Raw genomic sequence first — 18,361 nt, 5'->3', positions numbered from 1 at the left:
GATAGCAAATGCGCGGCAGTGTAAATGGACTATCACAGTGTGACCAGAGGCTGCCAATGCAATGCCAAACAAGCAGCAGAGCAGAGGTAGCCAATTCAACAGAAAGGTAAAAGCCCCATACAGGAAGAATGGAGTGTGGCAAATCGTCAGAACATTCGTCACATAGTGCCTCCGAGGCATCGGCGGACTCTGGGAGCTTGCTAAATAGCGATCTCACAATGGCGGGACGCGAACTTACACTAACGCCCACAAAGCGGGAACGACGCAAATCGCCAGGTACCAGCTCTGATAACACAAGCACCAGCGTACAGGCTCCAATGTCGCCGACGTCCTCGCTGGCGGACACAACGTTCGAGCCCACCATTGACATGATGGTGAATGACTTTGACGATGAGGCCACATTGAACGAGGAAGAGGCGCTGGCCAATTTGGAGGCACACAATCCGGATGACGAGATTGCCACGCTCAGGGAGGAGAGTGAAATGCCCATTGAGGAGCTGCTGGCCAAATACAGTATGGCACCCTCGCCCGCTGCCAGCAGCTCGAAGCGATCGAGCGGCGGCTCAAGGCGGCGACGAGCCACCAAGCGGCAGTACCAGGAGCTAGACACAGAAACTGCCCACGCATCCACATCCTGCGCCGCTGCAGCACAGCAGGACAAAGTCGATGATTTCCTTGAGCAGCCGCAGGACCCAGGTGTTGACCCTTCGGAAGAGAACACATCGTCTAGCTCTCAGCGAAATAAGAGTCCCATGGAGACAGATGAACCGCAGGCTATTTTACCGCCCGATGTCGCAAAAAAACAGCACCGCTCTCATTTACTGGATTTGTATCCAGATGAGTCCTTCGGAGCAAGTTCGCCCCTAATCGGACCCCTGGAAGAACTCGAAAGATGTAAGTATCGAGATTCGGCTGCGGTCTAGTTGCTAGATTGAAGATTTCATTATGTAATATTAATTACAGTCACGCCGCTTCAGGAGCTCTTCGAAGAAGTTGAAGCTTACGACGACGAAGAGTCGGATAACGAATCTGATGACGCGAGGAAGATTATCATGGTTGGAGTGAACTACCAAGCTGATATTCCCGATGGTCTCTCACAGTATGGAGATATATTGCCGTACGAGAATGAAGATCTGTTAATATGGGAGCCGAGTCAAGTCTCAGAACGGGAAGTGGAGGAATATCTGGCAAAGATCCAAGAGACCCGAGCCTTGCCACCGTTAGAAGAGGGAGTGGAAGTTGTGGCAACTGACGAGCAGCCCGTAGCTTTACCCGCCCCGTTAGCTCCGCCAAGAGTTCTGCCAGCGCCAAATGTTGCCAGCGACGGCGAGTCTCTGTCCGTGGTAAAGGACAACGAGCAGGCCCTGCATTTACTGGTCCAGTGTGGCTATGACTTCAATGAGGCCCTGCGGCGTAAACGATTGAATGTGCTGCCCCTGAGCGACACCATGAGCAGCTGGTCGGAGGAGGAGTGCCTCAAGTTTGAGGAGGGCATACATAAGTACGGCAAGGACTTTTATCAGATACGCCAGAATCAGGTAAAAGACTGCTCAACGTCTCCTAGCGACTAATTAGTGGGATGGTTGGGGTCTTTCAGGTGCGCACAAGAACCATGCGCGAACTGGTCCAGTTTTATTACCTGTGGAAGAAGAGCGAGCGCCGCGACCAGAGCTTTGCCCTGAATGATACCATCGATCACATGGATGCATTCCTTAACGAAGCGGGTACTGGCAACGGAAACGGCAATGGCAATGGAAGCGGGAACGGGAACAGCAACGGCAGCTGCTCCCCACACAGCAGCAACGGGCACAGCAATGGGGAGCACGCAATGGATAAAGATAGCACTACCACTTGCCCCCGAAAGCCATCGTCGAAGAGCTACTCCATTATGACTGGTGGCCAGCCGGCGAGCGGTGCTGCTGGTACTGCAAGTAGCAAACGTGGAACGCCCGCACCCATGACCCAGGAAGACGAAGAAGATAATGAGAACGAAGAAAACCAGGTTACCATCTAAGTGACATATGTACATATATAGACTTATGCGTGGAAAGTTCTAGGAAAAATCGGCAGCTACCATAGGAACAGGCTCCGACATGAGCGCAGGCGCTTTCGTCTGGAACAGGCAGGGCAGAGAAAGGCGTAGTACTAAGCAAAAAGTAATCCATTACCGTACGTTTATGTACATCCAGTACGTGTAGGATACAATATATACATATATTATTCCAGATTCTTAAAACGATATTTCTCATAACTATTAATATAATGTTAAGCGCATATGAATGTCTATTTGTTACAAGTCCTAATAGATTCCGGAGTCGAGTACTTATGGCTTATTATATACGTACATATGTACTCGTATGTATACAATATTTGTATTTTCGCTCAATCCTTAAGTTTCGTTGAATGTGTCAATAAATGTAATCTAAATGTCTGTGAATTGTACGCGTAGGTGTACGTCGATAGTTTGGATCGCAAACTGTTCGTGGAAATGGTCAATTACGGTATTAAATTGCTTCCAGTGGTCAGACGTTGGAGGTGCTCTCTTTCAGAAATAAAATGCTTCGAGGATCAAATGTCAGCCTGAAACATAACCACAAAGCCAGAGAACGAGAACGAACAAGCAACATCTGATAAACAAACCCAGTCGCCAATTGCCATGTTTGCTTCACTTGCATTTTCGCTAGCAGCTTAGCACGAAAAAAAGAGCCGAACCCCAAAACGTACGTACACACAGGCACAAGAGCGGGGAGCGAGGAGAGAACGGACGGACAGACAGACAGACAACGGCAGCACCAATTGGAGATACTACTCGTCCCAGGGCCCAGGCTCACGATCGTGAAAACCGAAGATGGGGCTTCATGGATGTACATTCTTGTGTGTGCGTATTCTCTCTTTTTCCGACAGCGCTCCGTAGCGTGAATATTTTACGTTCACTCCATCTCCATTTCCATGCAGTCCAGCCGACCGTAGTAAAATCCAGTTTTGATAAAAATAAACAAAGCGCAACAAGTACGCTACACTCCGCTGTGTAAGCATATACGACAGCCCGAAAAGGACTTTGGATCTGGGCGTGCTGCGCCACGTTGAGCCTAATCAGAGTGTCACCCCCTTTGCAGGATTCAGCAGTGTCCGATTGTATCAATTTGCATTGTTGTATTAGTTTTGCTGCAGACAGTTCACTTGGAGGTGATTGGCTTTGGCTGGATGGGAGTGGACGGAGCAGAGCACATTGGATTCGATACGGCCCCACAGCAATGCATACGACAGCGCAGAGTTAACAACCGTAAAGCGCACAAATACGAGCCGACAACGGCGTTGCCAGCTAGCCGCCGCGAGCTGCCAGCGGAAGCTTTACATCCGGACAATATTGCTGATGCCAGTTTGCGGCAAAGCCTGTTGCTGTGCGCCCGTTGTGCCTGCGCTCTCTTCTCGGTTTTCTTTGGACTCGCCTTCGCCATTGCCATTGCCTCGCATTGCCATCGCCTGAGAGCCAAAAGGCACGTAAACTGGTTGGACCGTACCCGTATTTTTCAGTTTTCAGTGCCGTTTCAGCGCTTGAGCTGCGTGCGTCGCTTTATTCGGACTCGTTGTTGTATGGTGTATGTTGTGTTGCGGCGGCACTATGGAGGTAGCTTACAACAATGCGTCATCATCTTCGGCCTCGCCGCCCGCGTTCTCCTCCTCCTTCGCCTTCACGAACACAGCCAAGCTGCCAATTGAGACGGTGAAGCGTCTCATTGCGGCTGTCTCACGCAGGCCCATGCTCTGGTTGCGAAACAACGTGAGTGGCCAAAAGCGCAGCGACATTACGCCAATTTGGTTTGAGGTTGGCCAGGATGTGAATTTGCCAGGTGAGCGAAGAGACGGAGAGAGGTATCGCAATGCCAATGCCCAGATTCCTATATGGCTGTATGTATGTATACATGTATGTACATACACACGCTTACATACTTATACATATGTACATTATGTTCGTATGTGGCTTGATGTTTGGTGCTGCCCACACAGACATGCCAACTCTGTTTAATCACGATCGCCGTCGTTCCCTGCCCTTACCCCCCTTGGATTCCATTCAGTGGCATTAAAACTACCCCCGCTCTCTCGTTTTTCTTTAGCGGACATATGCCGGATCAAGTGGGGCCATCTGAGGGACAACTTTCGGAAGGTATACATCCGAAACAATCTGTCCAATGAAACGCCGTCGACCTGGCGCTTTTATAATGACATGCGGTTTATGGAGCACGCCGTCCACGAGAACATCATGCGACAGACACGCAGCAGCTGTAAGAAGTACCCGCCAGGACACTGGACGGAGAACAACAATATACTGGACGAGAAATATGACGGACCCGCCGTGGCCACGGAGCCAATTTGTGAGCTGAGCGATAGCTACGACTCGGAGCTGCACCAGCCAAGCTTCTCCGACATCAGTTCCTTTTTCGAGGACAGAGACTGCGTTCCGGCTGAGCCTCCGGACAGGAAGCGGATCAAACTGGAGCCCAGCCCCCCCGAGGAGGAGGATGACGACGACTTTGACGAGGATGCTGCCTCGGAGAACGAGGAGGAACGCACAAAGCGCAGCGAGACTATAAACACGCCGGACCCAAGTCTCTTCACCATCGAAGTGCTGGACGACGATGAGGAGGAGCTGGAGTTGTCCAGCTCCAATGTCAAGTGTACAACTAATGACACCTCCAACAATAGCCAGAAGACGGAGCCCGATGTGAAGCCGTCGCTATCACAGTCACCGACATCCAATTTGCCCTTTAAGTACATCAGCATGGATGCAGCCACCAACACCGAGTCCTCACTGGCAGAGCTACAAGACGATGCCGATCGTATGTTTCTGCTCAGCCTGATGCCATTCCTGCAGAAGCTGGATGAGCGGCGGAAGCTACGTGTGCGCCAGAAGCTCCAGAATGTCCTCATTGAAGAGTTGGAGTTTGGCTAATCTTAGGCGGCCGGCTTCGGATCTATTAGCCTGGCTCTGTAGACTTTAAGCTTAGCTTACAGTATTATAAGCACGCGACTGAATAACACTGTGGATCTGCATTCATACTTAGCATGTAATCAGTACTCCTGCCCTCGTTTTAAGAACTTTCACGCAGATACATCAAATGTACACTTGTGTACTAAGATTCATAGACCCGTATCATACATACATATGTACTTTTACAGGCGAACAGAAAATAGACATTCAACATAGCGATAGATCGTCCTGCTTCTTTGTCTTTGTGTCGGAGGATAACCTCATGTTTTACCTGTCCCTCCTGCCCTGGCCGGGCGCACCTGCGCAGGTAGCGACCTGCATCAGCCGCCCGCAGTTCTCTGAAACATCGGGCTTAATACGATAATAGTGCTGCAGCCAAGGAAGGAAACACGGGGGCTACAAAATTTTGTCAGTGCAAAACGAGTTCCTTAAGGGTGTTTGGGTCTCTCTTGTCTGCCCTCTGCCTCTGCCGGTGGTGTCTGTCTCCATCAGTATTTTCCCGCCACACACATGCGCCGTTAATGTGAAGAGAATTCTCTCAATTTGGTTTACTCTCTCGCTCTCTATGAGCTCCCTTCGGCGGCGGTCACGACTTTGTAATGCCCTAACTCTAACATTTTTCTTATATCGAATATATGAAAGAAGCTGGATTTGTTCGAAAAACAGCAAATTCACTTTGTCCAAAGGGAACATGTATAACCTTGTTTAGCTTTATGCAAATATTTTTTAATTGATTTTAGGTAAAAACGATCGCTTCTAGGGCAAGATGCACAAACGGGACCACATTTCGGCTATGTCCACCGAAAAGAAGCATATAACAAAAACAATAATGAGCACGCCAGAAGGGCAGCAGCGTCAGTGCTGCGTCGGCGACAGAGTTTGCATCCAGTTTGAGCGTGAAGGTTGTAGATTTCGAGGAGTCCTAGTCCCTCGCCACGCTAAGTGGGTCAGAAGTATTCGAAAAACTAAACAAAACCACGCGCAACGAGCGGTTAAAACTTCAAGTGAAAAACACGCACGCCAAAGTAATAGAACGAACAATGGACGCGCAAATTTTGAAATAAGAAAAGAAACATTTTTATTTGATATGTCTTGTATACGGCTACACGAGGGTATTTCAAAGCGTAGTCGACCTAACTGAAATTTAGGAACAGCAATTAAATTCGGGAAGAGTGTACTTAAATAATTGTCGGCTTGAGCACGATACACGTTTTTCAACGATATCGATAGCATCGATATCCTGTTTTCTGTGTTGGATCTGAGAAAGTGAAGCAATATTGTGAGTGTACAATCGCATCTTCCCAAGTGACTTTGGAAATGGTGTAGAAAAATAGAGACTAAATGATGCATGAGTGCTAAAATTTGGATTTAATTTCTCCCTGCTGTGCGGTGCATGCATCTCCACAAATAATATATACCCCTCTGCTCCCACGAGTACCCTGTATAAAAACAGACGCCATGATCCAATCGGCATTTTAAGGGTCGTCCCTAGCGCGAAGTTATTAGTAAGTTGATGTAACTGTTTCATAAAATAGATCCTCTATTCGTTCCCTGTTGGCTAGTGATTAACTTCAGGCACTACCCTCTTGGATGTGGGGCGCATTTGGTTGCAGTTCTTTGCGGCATAAGTGAAAATGAATAGAAGATAAAAATGTGCACATGAGCATAAACCAACGAGAGAGAGAGAGAGTGTGAGAGAGGCAGAAGACCCGAGTTGTGTGCGTCAGTGTCGACAATACTTTTTTGATTAAAACAAAGCTAGATTGGCTACAGAAATTAGAAAAAAACTAGTTAACAAAATGATAGTACTATTATAATAATATACTGCTATATGAAATTCGTTGAATTAATTAATTAAAATCTAAAAATCAGAAGTAGATTTGCAGAATTTTGATCAGATGGGATGATTAAATATGTATTTATTTATTTATTATGAGTGCCTAAAGTGAGTTAAGTTACAGGGAAGGTATCTACTATGGATATTGGCTAGAACAATTTAATTAGTTTAATGTGGAGGTGGGAAAATCCAAATAGTGCGTCAAATAAAAAAAAAAAAAAAAAAACGAAAAATATGAATTCCCGCTGCGCGCTAGATTCGACGAAAAAAAGCTGAACTCGCAACACTGGTGTGCGTGCTGGCTATGTTAAAAGCAAAAAAGAGCGTGAGAGAGGAATTGCGCGCGCACATCAAAATCAAAAACTATCTGCGAGATACATTTGGGGTTTGTTTTATTTTATTTTTTGTTTAGCTAGAGGAAGAGCAGCAGAGACAGAAGCAGAATCTGAATCTGAATCAGAATAAGCAAAAGCAACAGAACAGAAAGAGCAGCACGCACACGAAGAGAGGGAGAGAGAAAGAGAGAGCGAGTCAAGCGCTGACACAGTATTTGTTGTGTTTTTAGTCGAATGTATCTTTTAGTCGGAAAAAGGAATACATGAATGTCGGAGCGAATGAATGTGCACGGGCAAGCGAATTACGCATAAGATCTCTGGGTGACTCGGTCGAAAAACGACAGAATCTCGCATAACACAAAATCGCAAAGAATACCACTGAAAAATCGCGAATAAGAATCAATATTCTTTCCCGAATCGAATCAAAACTAATTGACAAACAATCTGGGAATCAGCGACGAGTCAAATTCGGTTTTGTCGTGTCGGTTGTGTCGGGCCGGAGACGGAGACCCATTGAAGGTGTGCAGTTCCGTTCCACAGCGGCTTGCATGAGGCTGCTGAAAAAGGTGTGTACGAATGACGGAGAAGAGGAGAGTGCTGCAGATGGTGCAGAGAGTGGGAGGGTGATATGAACTATTGTCAACAGAATGATATGTATAAACTATTGCCTTGAATTGAATGAAAATATTGATTTTACTTCGTTTAAATCTAAATATCGAGATTCTCAAGATTTCTTACATCTCGATGGATTTTCAGTTTTCGTTTTTCTGTTTTCTGTGTGTGTGCCGCAGGAACTCAAACGAACCACCTACATATGTATGTAGTAGAGAGATATAGAGAGACTTCTTGTATAAATACAACCCTCATCCCCATCCCATCACGTTTTTGCGTCGTATCCGCACACACACAAACAAACAAACACACAAACACACACACACGGATATGAAAGTGTCCCTGTAGTGGTGTGTCTGTTTGTGAAAGGACTTTAACTTCTTGGTCATGTTTTTTTCCACTTTCTGAGGCTCTGCGACTGCGACAGACCCGTTTTCAATGGAAAATGTTCAAGGGTGACAAGGGTAGTTTCTCTTCGTCTACACGGCACAAAAATATCCTTGAAATGCATCCCATTCCGGGGCGTTGCATGTATCGGAAGCACCAGACCAACTAGAGTCTACTTTATCCTTCTGTCGTTGATAGCAACCCAGCAAAAGCCACCCAAACTGGATTTGCTTAGCCCCTCGTCCAACCCTTGAAGTTATGCTATAAATTAACTCAAATTACCAAATATCCACAAGAAAACAAAACAAGATCTTTGCTTTTCGGCCTATTTTCTTCGAGTGTAAATGTAACCGTTTCCAATGCTGCTCTGCCCCTCCTCCTCGTCCGGCTGTTACCATGAGAGGGGATGAAAGTCGGTCGGGTCGGGTCGGTTGATTGGGCGTACGACGTGGATAGCCCCGTCTTGAAGATGGCAACCAGTCGTTCGTTCGTCGTTTTATTGCGTTTTCCTTTTGGGTTTTCCATCCACAAAAAGCCGCTAGCTAGCGCGTTGAAGGAGCATGAACAGGAGGGTGAGTGGGAGGGGGTAGAAATGGTGATGGTGGTGGGGTCGGAAAAACGGGAAAATGCTAGAACTACGCAATGAGATTTGAGATTACTGCACAGTATATGAGGGTGGGTTGAGTTCAATTCCTTTCCACACTCTCCCGTTTTTGCGTTTTCCGGTTTATTTGGGGGATGGTGGGGTCTGGTCTCCTTTATTTGGGTTACCAAGCTTGCACAAAATGAGTAGGAGTGGGGGTGGAGTGGGACTATGAGGAACTTGGGATTACGGGAGTACAGCCAGGACTAGACGCAAATCGATGGATTGCGCGCCATTTTGGGTTTGCTTGAAGACAATAGGGCTCATAAATAGGGATACGCATGGCGAATTCTAAATTCCAATTCCTAGAGTTTTGCCGACAGCGGGATATCTCATAATAGGGCCAACTCGAATGTACATACATATACATACATATGTATCTTAAGGATGCACGGCAAGCAAAAACAAATCTGACCTGCTGCTTGTGCTGCTGCAGATCGCGCCACACATCTGCTCGGGTCTCGTTTTACGAATTTGGGACGGCATAGAGGGAAAGGGATCAAGGATCAGCGCGTTGTAAGTAGGCACAATATGGACGGACAGGACAGGAAAATCGAAGACGAAAAGGCTGAGTTTTTCCGGGCTACCTAAGCCGCAGGCCCAGATGCAGCTGCAACTCAAGGCTCGATCCTCAAGGCTGTCTTGCCCTGCCTTTTTTCGGGCTACTTAATGCACGTCAACGGCTGTGGCGAAATTAGTTCGTTGCCTCCTCCCGTCTCCTGACAACGTCTCTCGCGCGTTCCAAACGCAGTTAGAAACCGAAAAACAAATAGCAACACAACTATTTCTGTCACATACAAACGTCTAGGAAATTCAATTAAAATTTCTTTATTTCGCGACGATATTTTCAGCGTAAAAGTGTCACAAATCGACAGCAAAGGGCCACGCCTGCAACTGCACCTACAACTACGCTAGTGCTAGAAAAGTGATCTCAAACAATCTTATGATGGAACTCTTGTCAAACAATTCGGTTCCGCAACAAATGGCTAGCAGCAATACGGCCAGCGCCAACGGAGTTGCCTCCTCGACTGTCAATGGCAGCGGCAGTGTAAGCAGCAACGCCAGCAACTCCTCCGAGCGCCTCCTGGCAGGCATACTGGAGTCCTTCCCCGCCTGGGACCTCAATGTCGGACTGCTGCCCAATGTGGGACAGAGGTAAGTGACAGTACAGAACAGTACAGTAGTTACAGTGCTAACAATCATTTTGCTTTTGTGCAGCTCCCCACCACGCACGGACTTCTTTATCAATAACTTTCTTGGCGGACTGGACACACATGGCGACTTCAGCATCGGACCCATTGGAAGCGGGCCGCGCAGCAACCCAAAGATGTCTCCAGAGTCTTCCAACAACTCGAGCATCAGCTGCGGCTGGTGCGAGGTGAGCGCCTCCATACGCTGCCTCGAGTGCAACGAGTTCATGTGCAACGACTGCCTGAGGGAGCACCGCAACAGTCCGCTCTCCTCGAACCACTCGATCGTGTCGCTGCCGACGCCCATCGGGGCCTCGCCCACAGGCGGCAGCTCGACCCACGCCCACACGCCGCCCAGCTCCAACTTCATCTGCGACATTCACAACGAGATGCTGCGCTACGTGTGCGACTACTGCCGCAAGCTGGTGTGCCAGTGCTGCACTCTGCACGAGCACAAGGAGCACAGCTACGCATCCATTCAGAGTTTTATGGTCGGCTCCAAGGAGAAGCTGGAGGGCGCCATCGAAAGCAGCCAAGTGGGGACGCGCTGCATCAAGAGCAGCATTGACAAGGCCCTGGCATTCATCCGTCTCATCGAACGCAACTGCAGCGAACTGAGCGACAACATACGGAAGGCCTTCCGTCAGTTCATCATTGCCATCGAGGACCGCGAGCGCTTTCTGCTCGACTTTGTGGAGAAGCTGCGATTGCGCCGCCTGGCCATTCTCCACGACCAGATGGCGGGACTTAAGTCCGCTCTGGCCGGCCTTTCCGAGACCTCCGATATGCTCAGTAAAGTGGCGGACAACGCATTGAGCATGGACCAGATAGAGATCGCGATGAAGCTCACCAACGGACAGCGCCAGATGGAGCAGTTCGCCGGCATCTACAAGGACCTGCAGCCCAAGCAGGAGGTCTTTGCCTTTGCGCCACCCGACTACAGTCTTCTGCAGGATATCCGAAACCAGGGAGGCGTCATACTTGTCGACGATAAGAACCTGCCCATCGTCACAAGCACCAGCGGCATCGTACCCAGCGTCTCCAATGTGAATGCCGTCACTGCCGCCTCCGTGGGAATCGGAGGAGTCGGAGCTGGTGTTAGTGTAGGTGTCAATCCAATCGGTGTCGGTGGTGGTGTCGGTGTAGGTGTCGGTGTCGGTGGCGGCGTCGGTGGCGGTGTCGGTGTCGGTGTAGGTCCTGGCAATGGAATGGACTTGGCCTTTGGCATCGGCAGCATTGCCAACAATCCCCTGAGCGTAGCATCCTCGAACGTGCGTCGGCCATTGCTGCGGGACAATAGCTTCCGCATACCGTCGCCCATAATGCAGCCCCGTGGCGGCAGCGCCTGCGGCATGTCGAGCGCAGCCCTGGACTGGGAATTGAACGGACTGCGAAGCTCCCCAGGCCTTCACTTCAGCGCCCCTCGGACGACGCAGGCGATTCCTGGCTGTATGGATCTGGTGAAGGTGCGCAACTCCAATTCGCTGTCGCTGTCGTTTGCCACCGAAGGCCACGAGGATGGGCAGGTGAGCCGACCGTGGGGCCTGTGCGTAGACAAGATGGGCCATGTTCTGGTCTCGGATCGGCGCAACAACCGTGTGCAGGTCTTCAATCCAGACGGCTCGCTCAAGTTTAAGTTCGGTCGCAAGGGCGTGGGCAACGGGGAGTTCGATCTGCCAGCCGGCATCTGTGTGGACGTGGACAATCGCATCATTGTGGTGGACAAAGACAACCATCGCGTGCAGATCTTCACGGCCAGCGGCGTCTTCCTGCTCAAGTTCGGCAGCTATGGCAAGGAGTACGGCCAGTTCCAGTATCCGTGGGATGTGGCAGTAAACTCGCGTCGCCAGATTGTGGTCACCGATTCGCGCAACCATCGCATCCAGCAGTTCGATTCCGAGGGACGTTTCATACGCCAGATTGTGTTCGACAACCATGGCCAGACGAAGGGCATCGCCTCGCCCCGCGGTGTCTGCTATACGCCCACGGGCAACATCATTGTCTCCGACTTTGACAACCATTGCCTCTATCTAATCGATCCTGACATTAACGACGTGAGTACCCTTGAGCAAGCGCATATAGAAATGAATATTTATGACTTGTATACGTTATTCTACAGATTCTGTCCGTGAAGGGACATGAGGGCTCGGGCTTCCATGAGTTCAATAGGCCCTCGGGCCTGTGCTGTGACGACGAGGGCCGCATTATAGTGGCCGATTCCAAGAATCAACGCATCCTGGTCTTCAATCAAAATCTTGACTTTATGTGGGATGTAAGTGGCTATCCAATACAATCATCTTTCATTCTTTTGAATTACACGATTGAACGACGGATTATAACTTATGTATATCCTGTTTGCAGATCGAAGTGCGACCCTCCATCAATCCGCTAATGCCACCGACGCTGGACGAGAAGGATCGAACCTGCGATGTGGCCATGATGCCAGACGGTCGCATCGTATTCCTTATAGAACTGTCGCCAGACTCCAAAGAAGGGTCTAACCCTTACAAGCGGTTTGTGCACGTATTCTAAATAAGCTTATAGCCGTCAACTGGAATGGGAGGGGAATACGAATACCAATCTTTTTTTTAGACCATTTACAAGAGCTAAACGTTAGCGTAATAGACATCCAATCCAAAAAGAAAAAAACAAAAACAAAACAAAGAACGAAACACTAAAAAACAAAAAGAGAAAATCTGAATTGAGAGCATGGAAAATTAGAAAAAATTTTTAGCATAAGTGCTACAACGATTACCTCGATAATGCTTAAGAGTTATGGTTACGATTTGGTAATTTACAATACAATACGAATTACACATATGTATACCGTACCGATATAGATACAGATGCAGATATCTATACATCTGTATATATCTGTATGCGAATATGTATCTAGCGAATATACAAAAAGCCCAACCCAACACAACCAATTAGGTCTAAAGCGAAAACCAACAGCAACAGCAGCAGCAGCAGCAAAAACAAAAGCAGTTGGTTAGGGGACATAGGAGATATACATATACAACATTAATTGGTGAAGGATCCGCGGGGTTAGTAAAAGACGAAAGCAGAGCAGAGCAGGACACAACAATAAGGATTACTAGATGAAAATATTACTACCTGTTAGTTAGACTGAAAAGCAGTTTTCTAGCCGGAGGAGCAAAGGAATGGAGTGGAATGGAAAACTCTTCCATTAGCGGGGAAGTGCGTTTTATGGGGGGTTGCTTAGCTGAAAGAACTACTAAATAAGATTTTTGTTTCTACAAGAGTTACTACAAAATAATTTTCAGACGAATTGTTTGGCATGGTATTAATGTTTGTATTATTATCTTAATTCGTTTAGTTCCGTTTAGAGATATTTTTTTCATTTATACATACATACATAGGTTTTTAAAATATTTTTTTGATTATTTTACTAATTATTTCTTATAATTGAGACTGAGCAAGTGAGTACACGAAACTTTGTAAAAGGAAACAAAGCAAAACAAAACAAAAGAAATCGAAACGAAAGTAAAGGAAAGGAAAGAAAAGAAAAACAAGAACAAATATTAAGGAAACCCGCTGACTTTTGGTTGAACTTTTAACAAAGACTGATTAACTAAACCGCAATTTCGGAGCCAACTGAAGAACCATATATGGTGAGGCCAAAAACAAGTGAAATGAAAATCACAAAAACACACAGACAAATTGCAATGACATTGATAACGTAAAGTAACTTAACTTAGCATAACACTCATACTTACATACAACATATACATATACATATAGTATATATATAATATATATATATATATTATATATAGAGAGATCCACATCCAGTCACGGTCGCATCATGAATCATTATAGGCATAGCTAAACCGAGTTTAACTGACATTCACCTACATTCATTTCATCCTATATTCATCGCAGGGATTTCGGATTGTAATGATTCCCCCCACAGGGTACTCACAGCAGCAGCAGAAGCAGCAGCAGAGCGGGCTGATAGAAGAGGGGTTAGCTAAAGGAATGATTATAAAACAAGAGGGGAGGGGTTGGTCGCGAAAACAAACAAAGGAAACAAAAACGAAAAAAATTAACATAATTTTTGACTCAATGTGTTCATTAGCATTTAGTAGATTTAGCGTGACGTAGAGCAGGCATATGAAAAATCCAGAGCAATATATGGGCGTATTGAATACACATTTAGGTGACATGTTCCTCGCAAACAAAACATAACAAGAAAACAAGTAAAATGATACTTAATGAAAGCTTAAGAAAAGGGCAGCCAGAACAGAAGGTAAATGCATGGATTAGCTGAATTTTGTGTCGAAGAGAGGTGAGATGATTTTAATAGCAAATATATAGTACACACATAGAACCGACTAGAACCGATCCTGGGTGGGCCTGGATCTATACCCGGCACCGCACCTGGCATTAGTTGCAATGCGTGATTAGAAAGGCGCTTAAAATGTATTAGCCAACTTAGTTACTTAGTTTATTTTTATGTTATATTCTATTATATGTATTTGTGTTTCAACCCGGATTCAGAACCTGATCAAACCAGAGCGAAAGAGAGAGACAGAGAGCGAGAGAGAGAGAGTGAAAGAGATAGTACCAGAATGTGTGCAAGGGAGAGATATATAGCTAACACTCCTTCCACGTATAAAGCAACATTGCATAAAATGCGCAAAAAAAAAACAAGCAAGAGAAACCCCTTAACAAAAATATTTTAAAAAATCCCTAAAAATACACTTAAAATATAAAAATGATGCAAAAATGCCACACTTGCTCTACGAGAGCACAGGCAACAAAAACATATACTTATACAATATTTATACATATACAATACATATATACACGACAGAACAAAGGGAAACCTATTATATAGAGCTATATAGAATAGAAATCGTAATTATTTTACACCTTAGCTTAGGCAGCCCTCTCGATCCTCGAGCCTCGAACCTCGAGCCCCACACGAAATTGCCATAACATTACATGACACAACCTCACCTCATTTTATTCAATCGTACATACCTTGACGCGCCGTTCATTTCTTGTGATCCAGATCGAATCATTCAAACCACTCACACCACAAACAACAACTCACGCCAGACCACACCTACATATGTACATAGATATATGTATATAGTATATATATCATATATACATACCATGCATATAGTATAGCGTCTAGCGAGACGTTTGAGAATGCCATATTTTATACTATTTGTGTGAGGTTTACTAAAACAAATACTAAAGAACAAATACTTATATCATTACAAATGAGCGCCGTTTTCTAAAAGCCACAGTTTAGAAATTGTGTAAAAAAAAAGAATTGCACTAAACAAGAAAAAAAAACAAACGAACCGAGTACGGAATCCAATTATTGAGATGTAAGAAAATACAGAATGCCATAATTTAAAATAAAAAGCATTTAAACATATACTATACATATATACTATAGATCTATAGAGTACAGTACTAAAGTATGTTAAACAGAACACGATGGGAATACTAAAAGTCATGAGAATACTGAACAATTTGCCAAAGGCTTAAGAATCAAAACGAAAGAGCGTAACAAATAATACATACATACATAAAGACACTATACACTAACACACACACAAATACATACACAAAACAAGAGCCTACGCATAAATAGTTAATTAAAATTTTTAAAACATAAATACATACCATACCATACCAAAAATACTACATTAAACTTGCAATCAGGTATTTTTTTCAAATAAACGCCATATTCCAAAAAAAAAAAAACAAACAGAAAAACAAGTTGCCCAACCAACAACAACACCTTAAGCAAAACGAAATTGCTCATATACACGTAGCTACTAACTAAAGTATAGTACATGTATACTATACTAAAAACGAATCCAAAACTTAAATCAGGTATTCAATTTTTTTGGTATTACGTACATATTTAGCAATTAAGAACAGCGAAACTCAAAACAATTGACTCAATGACTAAAGATCCTTCGAGATGTGCGGCCAAGCAAAACACCGCTGAGCTGAACTGAACGATTTCCAAAAACAACAAAAAAACAAAAAACAAAAGTAATGAGGTGCACAAAAGAAGAATAAGAAGCAGACGAATTCAAAACGAAAACATATTTATAAAGAAACTTTTTATTACAAATCGATTGAGAAATCGATGCTAAAGCAACAAGAAATGAACTCTTATATCAAAATACAATTTTGAGTCAAATTTTTTAATGACAATGCAATTCTCGGTTAGCGCAGAGAAATGATTTCATAACTATAGAAAGATCTATACATACTTATACTAAATACAATACATACATATACATAAATATCGTATATCGTACATGCGTGCATACATACATATATTTTGTCAAGATCATTTAGCAATTAAGTTTGTAACAAACTTCAAACATGAAAAAAAAAAAAAAAAATCAACATTATTGTATTTAAAATCGAAAACATTTCTAATTTGGCAATACAAATTGATTTACCTTTACTAAAAGATATTTTTTGGACACCTCCAAAATTCGAATATACATACATACACACATAAATACTAACATATGTTATAATTATGGAGCAATTGAGTACAAAACGAGTACAAATTTAAACTTTAAGCCAGATCAGACGAGACTAGACAAGACGACAACGTGAACGGTGACCAGACAAGACGAAATGGGACAATGTCACAGTTTAACTTTATTCTAAACATTAATCATTCAAATAAAAAACAGAACAAAACGGAACAGAAGAAAACGGAAATGCACACAGGAACGAACAGAATCGAACAAGAAATTAAAGATAAGCCAGATACTGGTTTCGCATACGAAATACTAAATAAACATATAGATGCGAGTATATATGTTAGGAAGGGTACTAGATAGTAGATAGGATCAAGATCAGGATCAAGACGGAAAATCTTCTTTTCACAGAAGATCTACACCAAAATCGATGCGATAGCTAAGCATGAACATACTAACCACATACATACATACATATGCATTAAATACTTACATAGTTACTTAAACATAGACTAAACCGAATAAACTAAATCTAGAGCAAACGAGAAAACGATTACCAAAAATCCCTCCTTAAACCTTTTAAATATGATTTTGCTTCGCGATAGAGAAACATTTTCTCATACATTCTCACCCATAGCATGCATACATAAATATAAATGTGTACTAGGTACATATATATACATATATATATATATATGTATACATTATAAGCAGATAAGGAAAATCTACCAAAATCAAGCGACAGATTGTAATAAAATAAAGAGTTGCAGTTAAAAATTGTAATTGTCTAATAGTGAAAAGCGAATACGGAAACAACAATACCATATATACCATCGTGGATTGTAATTTTTCTATATACACGCATACACATACATATTTATATACCTAAATATATGTATATATACATACATAGATGGGGGTAAAACGAGAGTAAGAGTATATTTTATACGATAAACAAATTTTATAACATATTTAATAATAAATTATACACTAATAATTGTGGACATTTCCTGTGTTCTTTGGCTGGATGTTTTATATTGAATATTGGTCGCAATGCCCTTTGGGAGTTTTGGGGAAGAAATTCCAATACTTTTTGTGTATGAACTTCAACAAATACCCATGAAATCAGCTGTAGATTCCTTATTTTAGGCGTTTAGACGTCAAGTAATCCATCATGTCATTAACATATCCAACAACTATTTGCAACAACACCTATCCATTTTTAAGCTTCGCTTTATAGTATGTGTGTATTTTCATGTACTCGTACTATGAGTTCTCGTCAAAATTGGGGAAATTCCATAAAGTACACCCAGAGCGTAGGTCAAGGCTGGATACATTTCATTGTACTATTCACATGCGTCGCAAAAATAAGATGCTGCCATTGTCAAATATGAGCTGAGTCGAAAGGCCATTAGAATATCAAAAGGAATGCGCTAAGCACTCGTGCATAATGAGATTTGTATGAAGTCGTAGCCCGAATGATGTTCGAGTCAATTGTATCTGCACTGGGAGAAAAAGGTGAGCAGTGAGGGAGTGCTGTGCTGTGCTGCAGTTCCATTTGAGCTTTGATCATTGCGTGACTTCAAATTTGGTGGGGCTTCATTTGGAAACACTTCAATTCACTTTTTCGTTTCGATTTGCTTTGCCGGGCATAATGTTGAGCAAACTTAACCAAAGTCCAGAGCCATTATCTATTTATGGCGAGAACGGGTAATTAATGAAATCTCGTACTTGTAGAATCCAGCTCGATGTGGGGCAAGATTATAGCAATTTGCTATTTCCCTGGCGGGTAACACGCTAATATGCTCCACCTATAGCCTCTGATGTCGGGCGGAGGCAGATGGCCTCAGACTCCGGCTTTCATGGTCAG

The 18,361-nt window shown here is 44.2% G+C and overlaps 3 protein-coding genes across 3 annotated transcripts; all 3 read left to right on the top strand.

Annotated features, from left to right (window-relative positions):
- The first annotated feature begins 85 nt into the window (after positions 1–85).
- Positions 86–2,431, top strand: LOC6602057 (mesoderm induction early response protein 1). Its single transcript, XM_002027152.2, has 3 exons — positions 86–894; positions 964–1,538; positions 1,598–2,431. Exons 1-3 carry the CDS (start codon positions 129–131, stop codon positions 2,012–2,014), a joined length of 1,758 nt encoding a protein of 585 aa, XP_002027188.1. The 5' UTR covers positions 86–128; the 3' UTR covers positions 2,015–2,431.
- Positions 2,432–3,317: 886 nt separating this feature from the next.
- On the top strand, positions 3,318–5,213 carry LOC6602058. Its single transcript, XM_002027153.2, has 2 exons — positions 3,318–3,851; positions 4,116–5,213. The coding sequence occupies exons 1-2, from the start codon at positions 3,602–3,604 to the stop codon at positions 4,949–4,951; spliced, it is 1,086 nt and encodes a 361-aa protein (XP_002027189.2). The 5' UTR covers positions 3,318–3,601; the 3' UTR covers positions 4,952–5,213.
- Positions 5,214–7,392: 2,179 nt separating this feature from the next.
- On the top strand, positions 7,393–12,794 carry LOC6602059 (protein wech). Its single transcript, XM_026986476.1, has 6 exons — positions 7,393–7,728; positions 9,656–9,959; positions 10,023–11,134; positions 11,189–12,048; positions 12,114–12,266; positions 12,356–12,794. Exons 2-6 carry the CDS (start codon positions 9,748–9,750, stop codon positions 12,524–12,526), a joined length of 2,508 nt encoding a protein of 835 aa, XP_026842277.1. The 5' UTR covers positions 7,393–7,728; positions 9,656–9,747; the 3' UTR covers positions 12,527–12,794.
- Positions 12,795–18,361: the final 5,567 nt, after the last annotated feature.

Source organism: Drosophila persimilis, unplaced genomic scaffold, assembly GCF_003286085.1.
Source record: "Drosophila persimilis strain 14011-0111.01,24,50 unplaced genomic scaffold, DperRS2 tig00000002-arrow-pilon, whole genome shotgun sequence".
In the NCBI taxonomy this organism is placed as follows: Eukaryota; Metazoa; Arthropoda; class Insecta; order Diptera; family Drosophilidae; genus Drosophila; species Drosophila persimilis.
The sequence above is the reverse complement of the archived record's forward strand: the minus strand, read 5'-3'. Positions and strand labels throughout refer to the sequence as shown.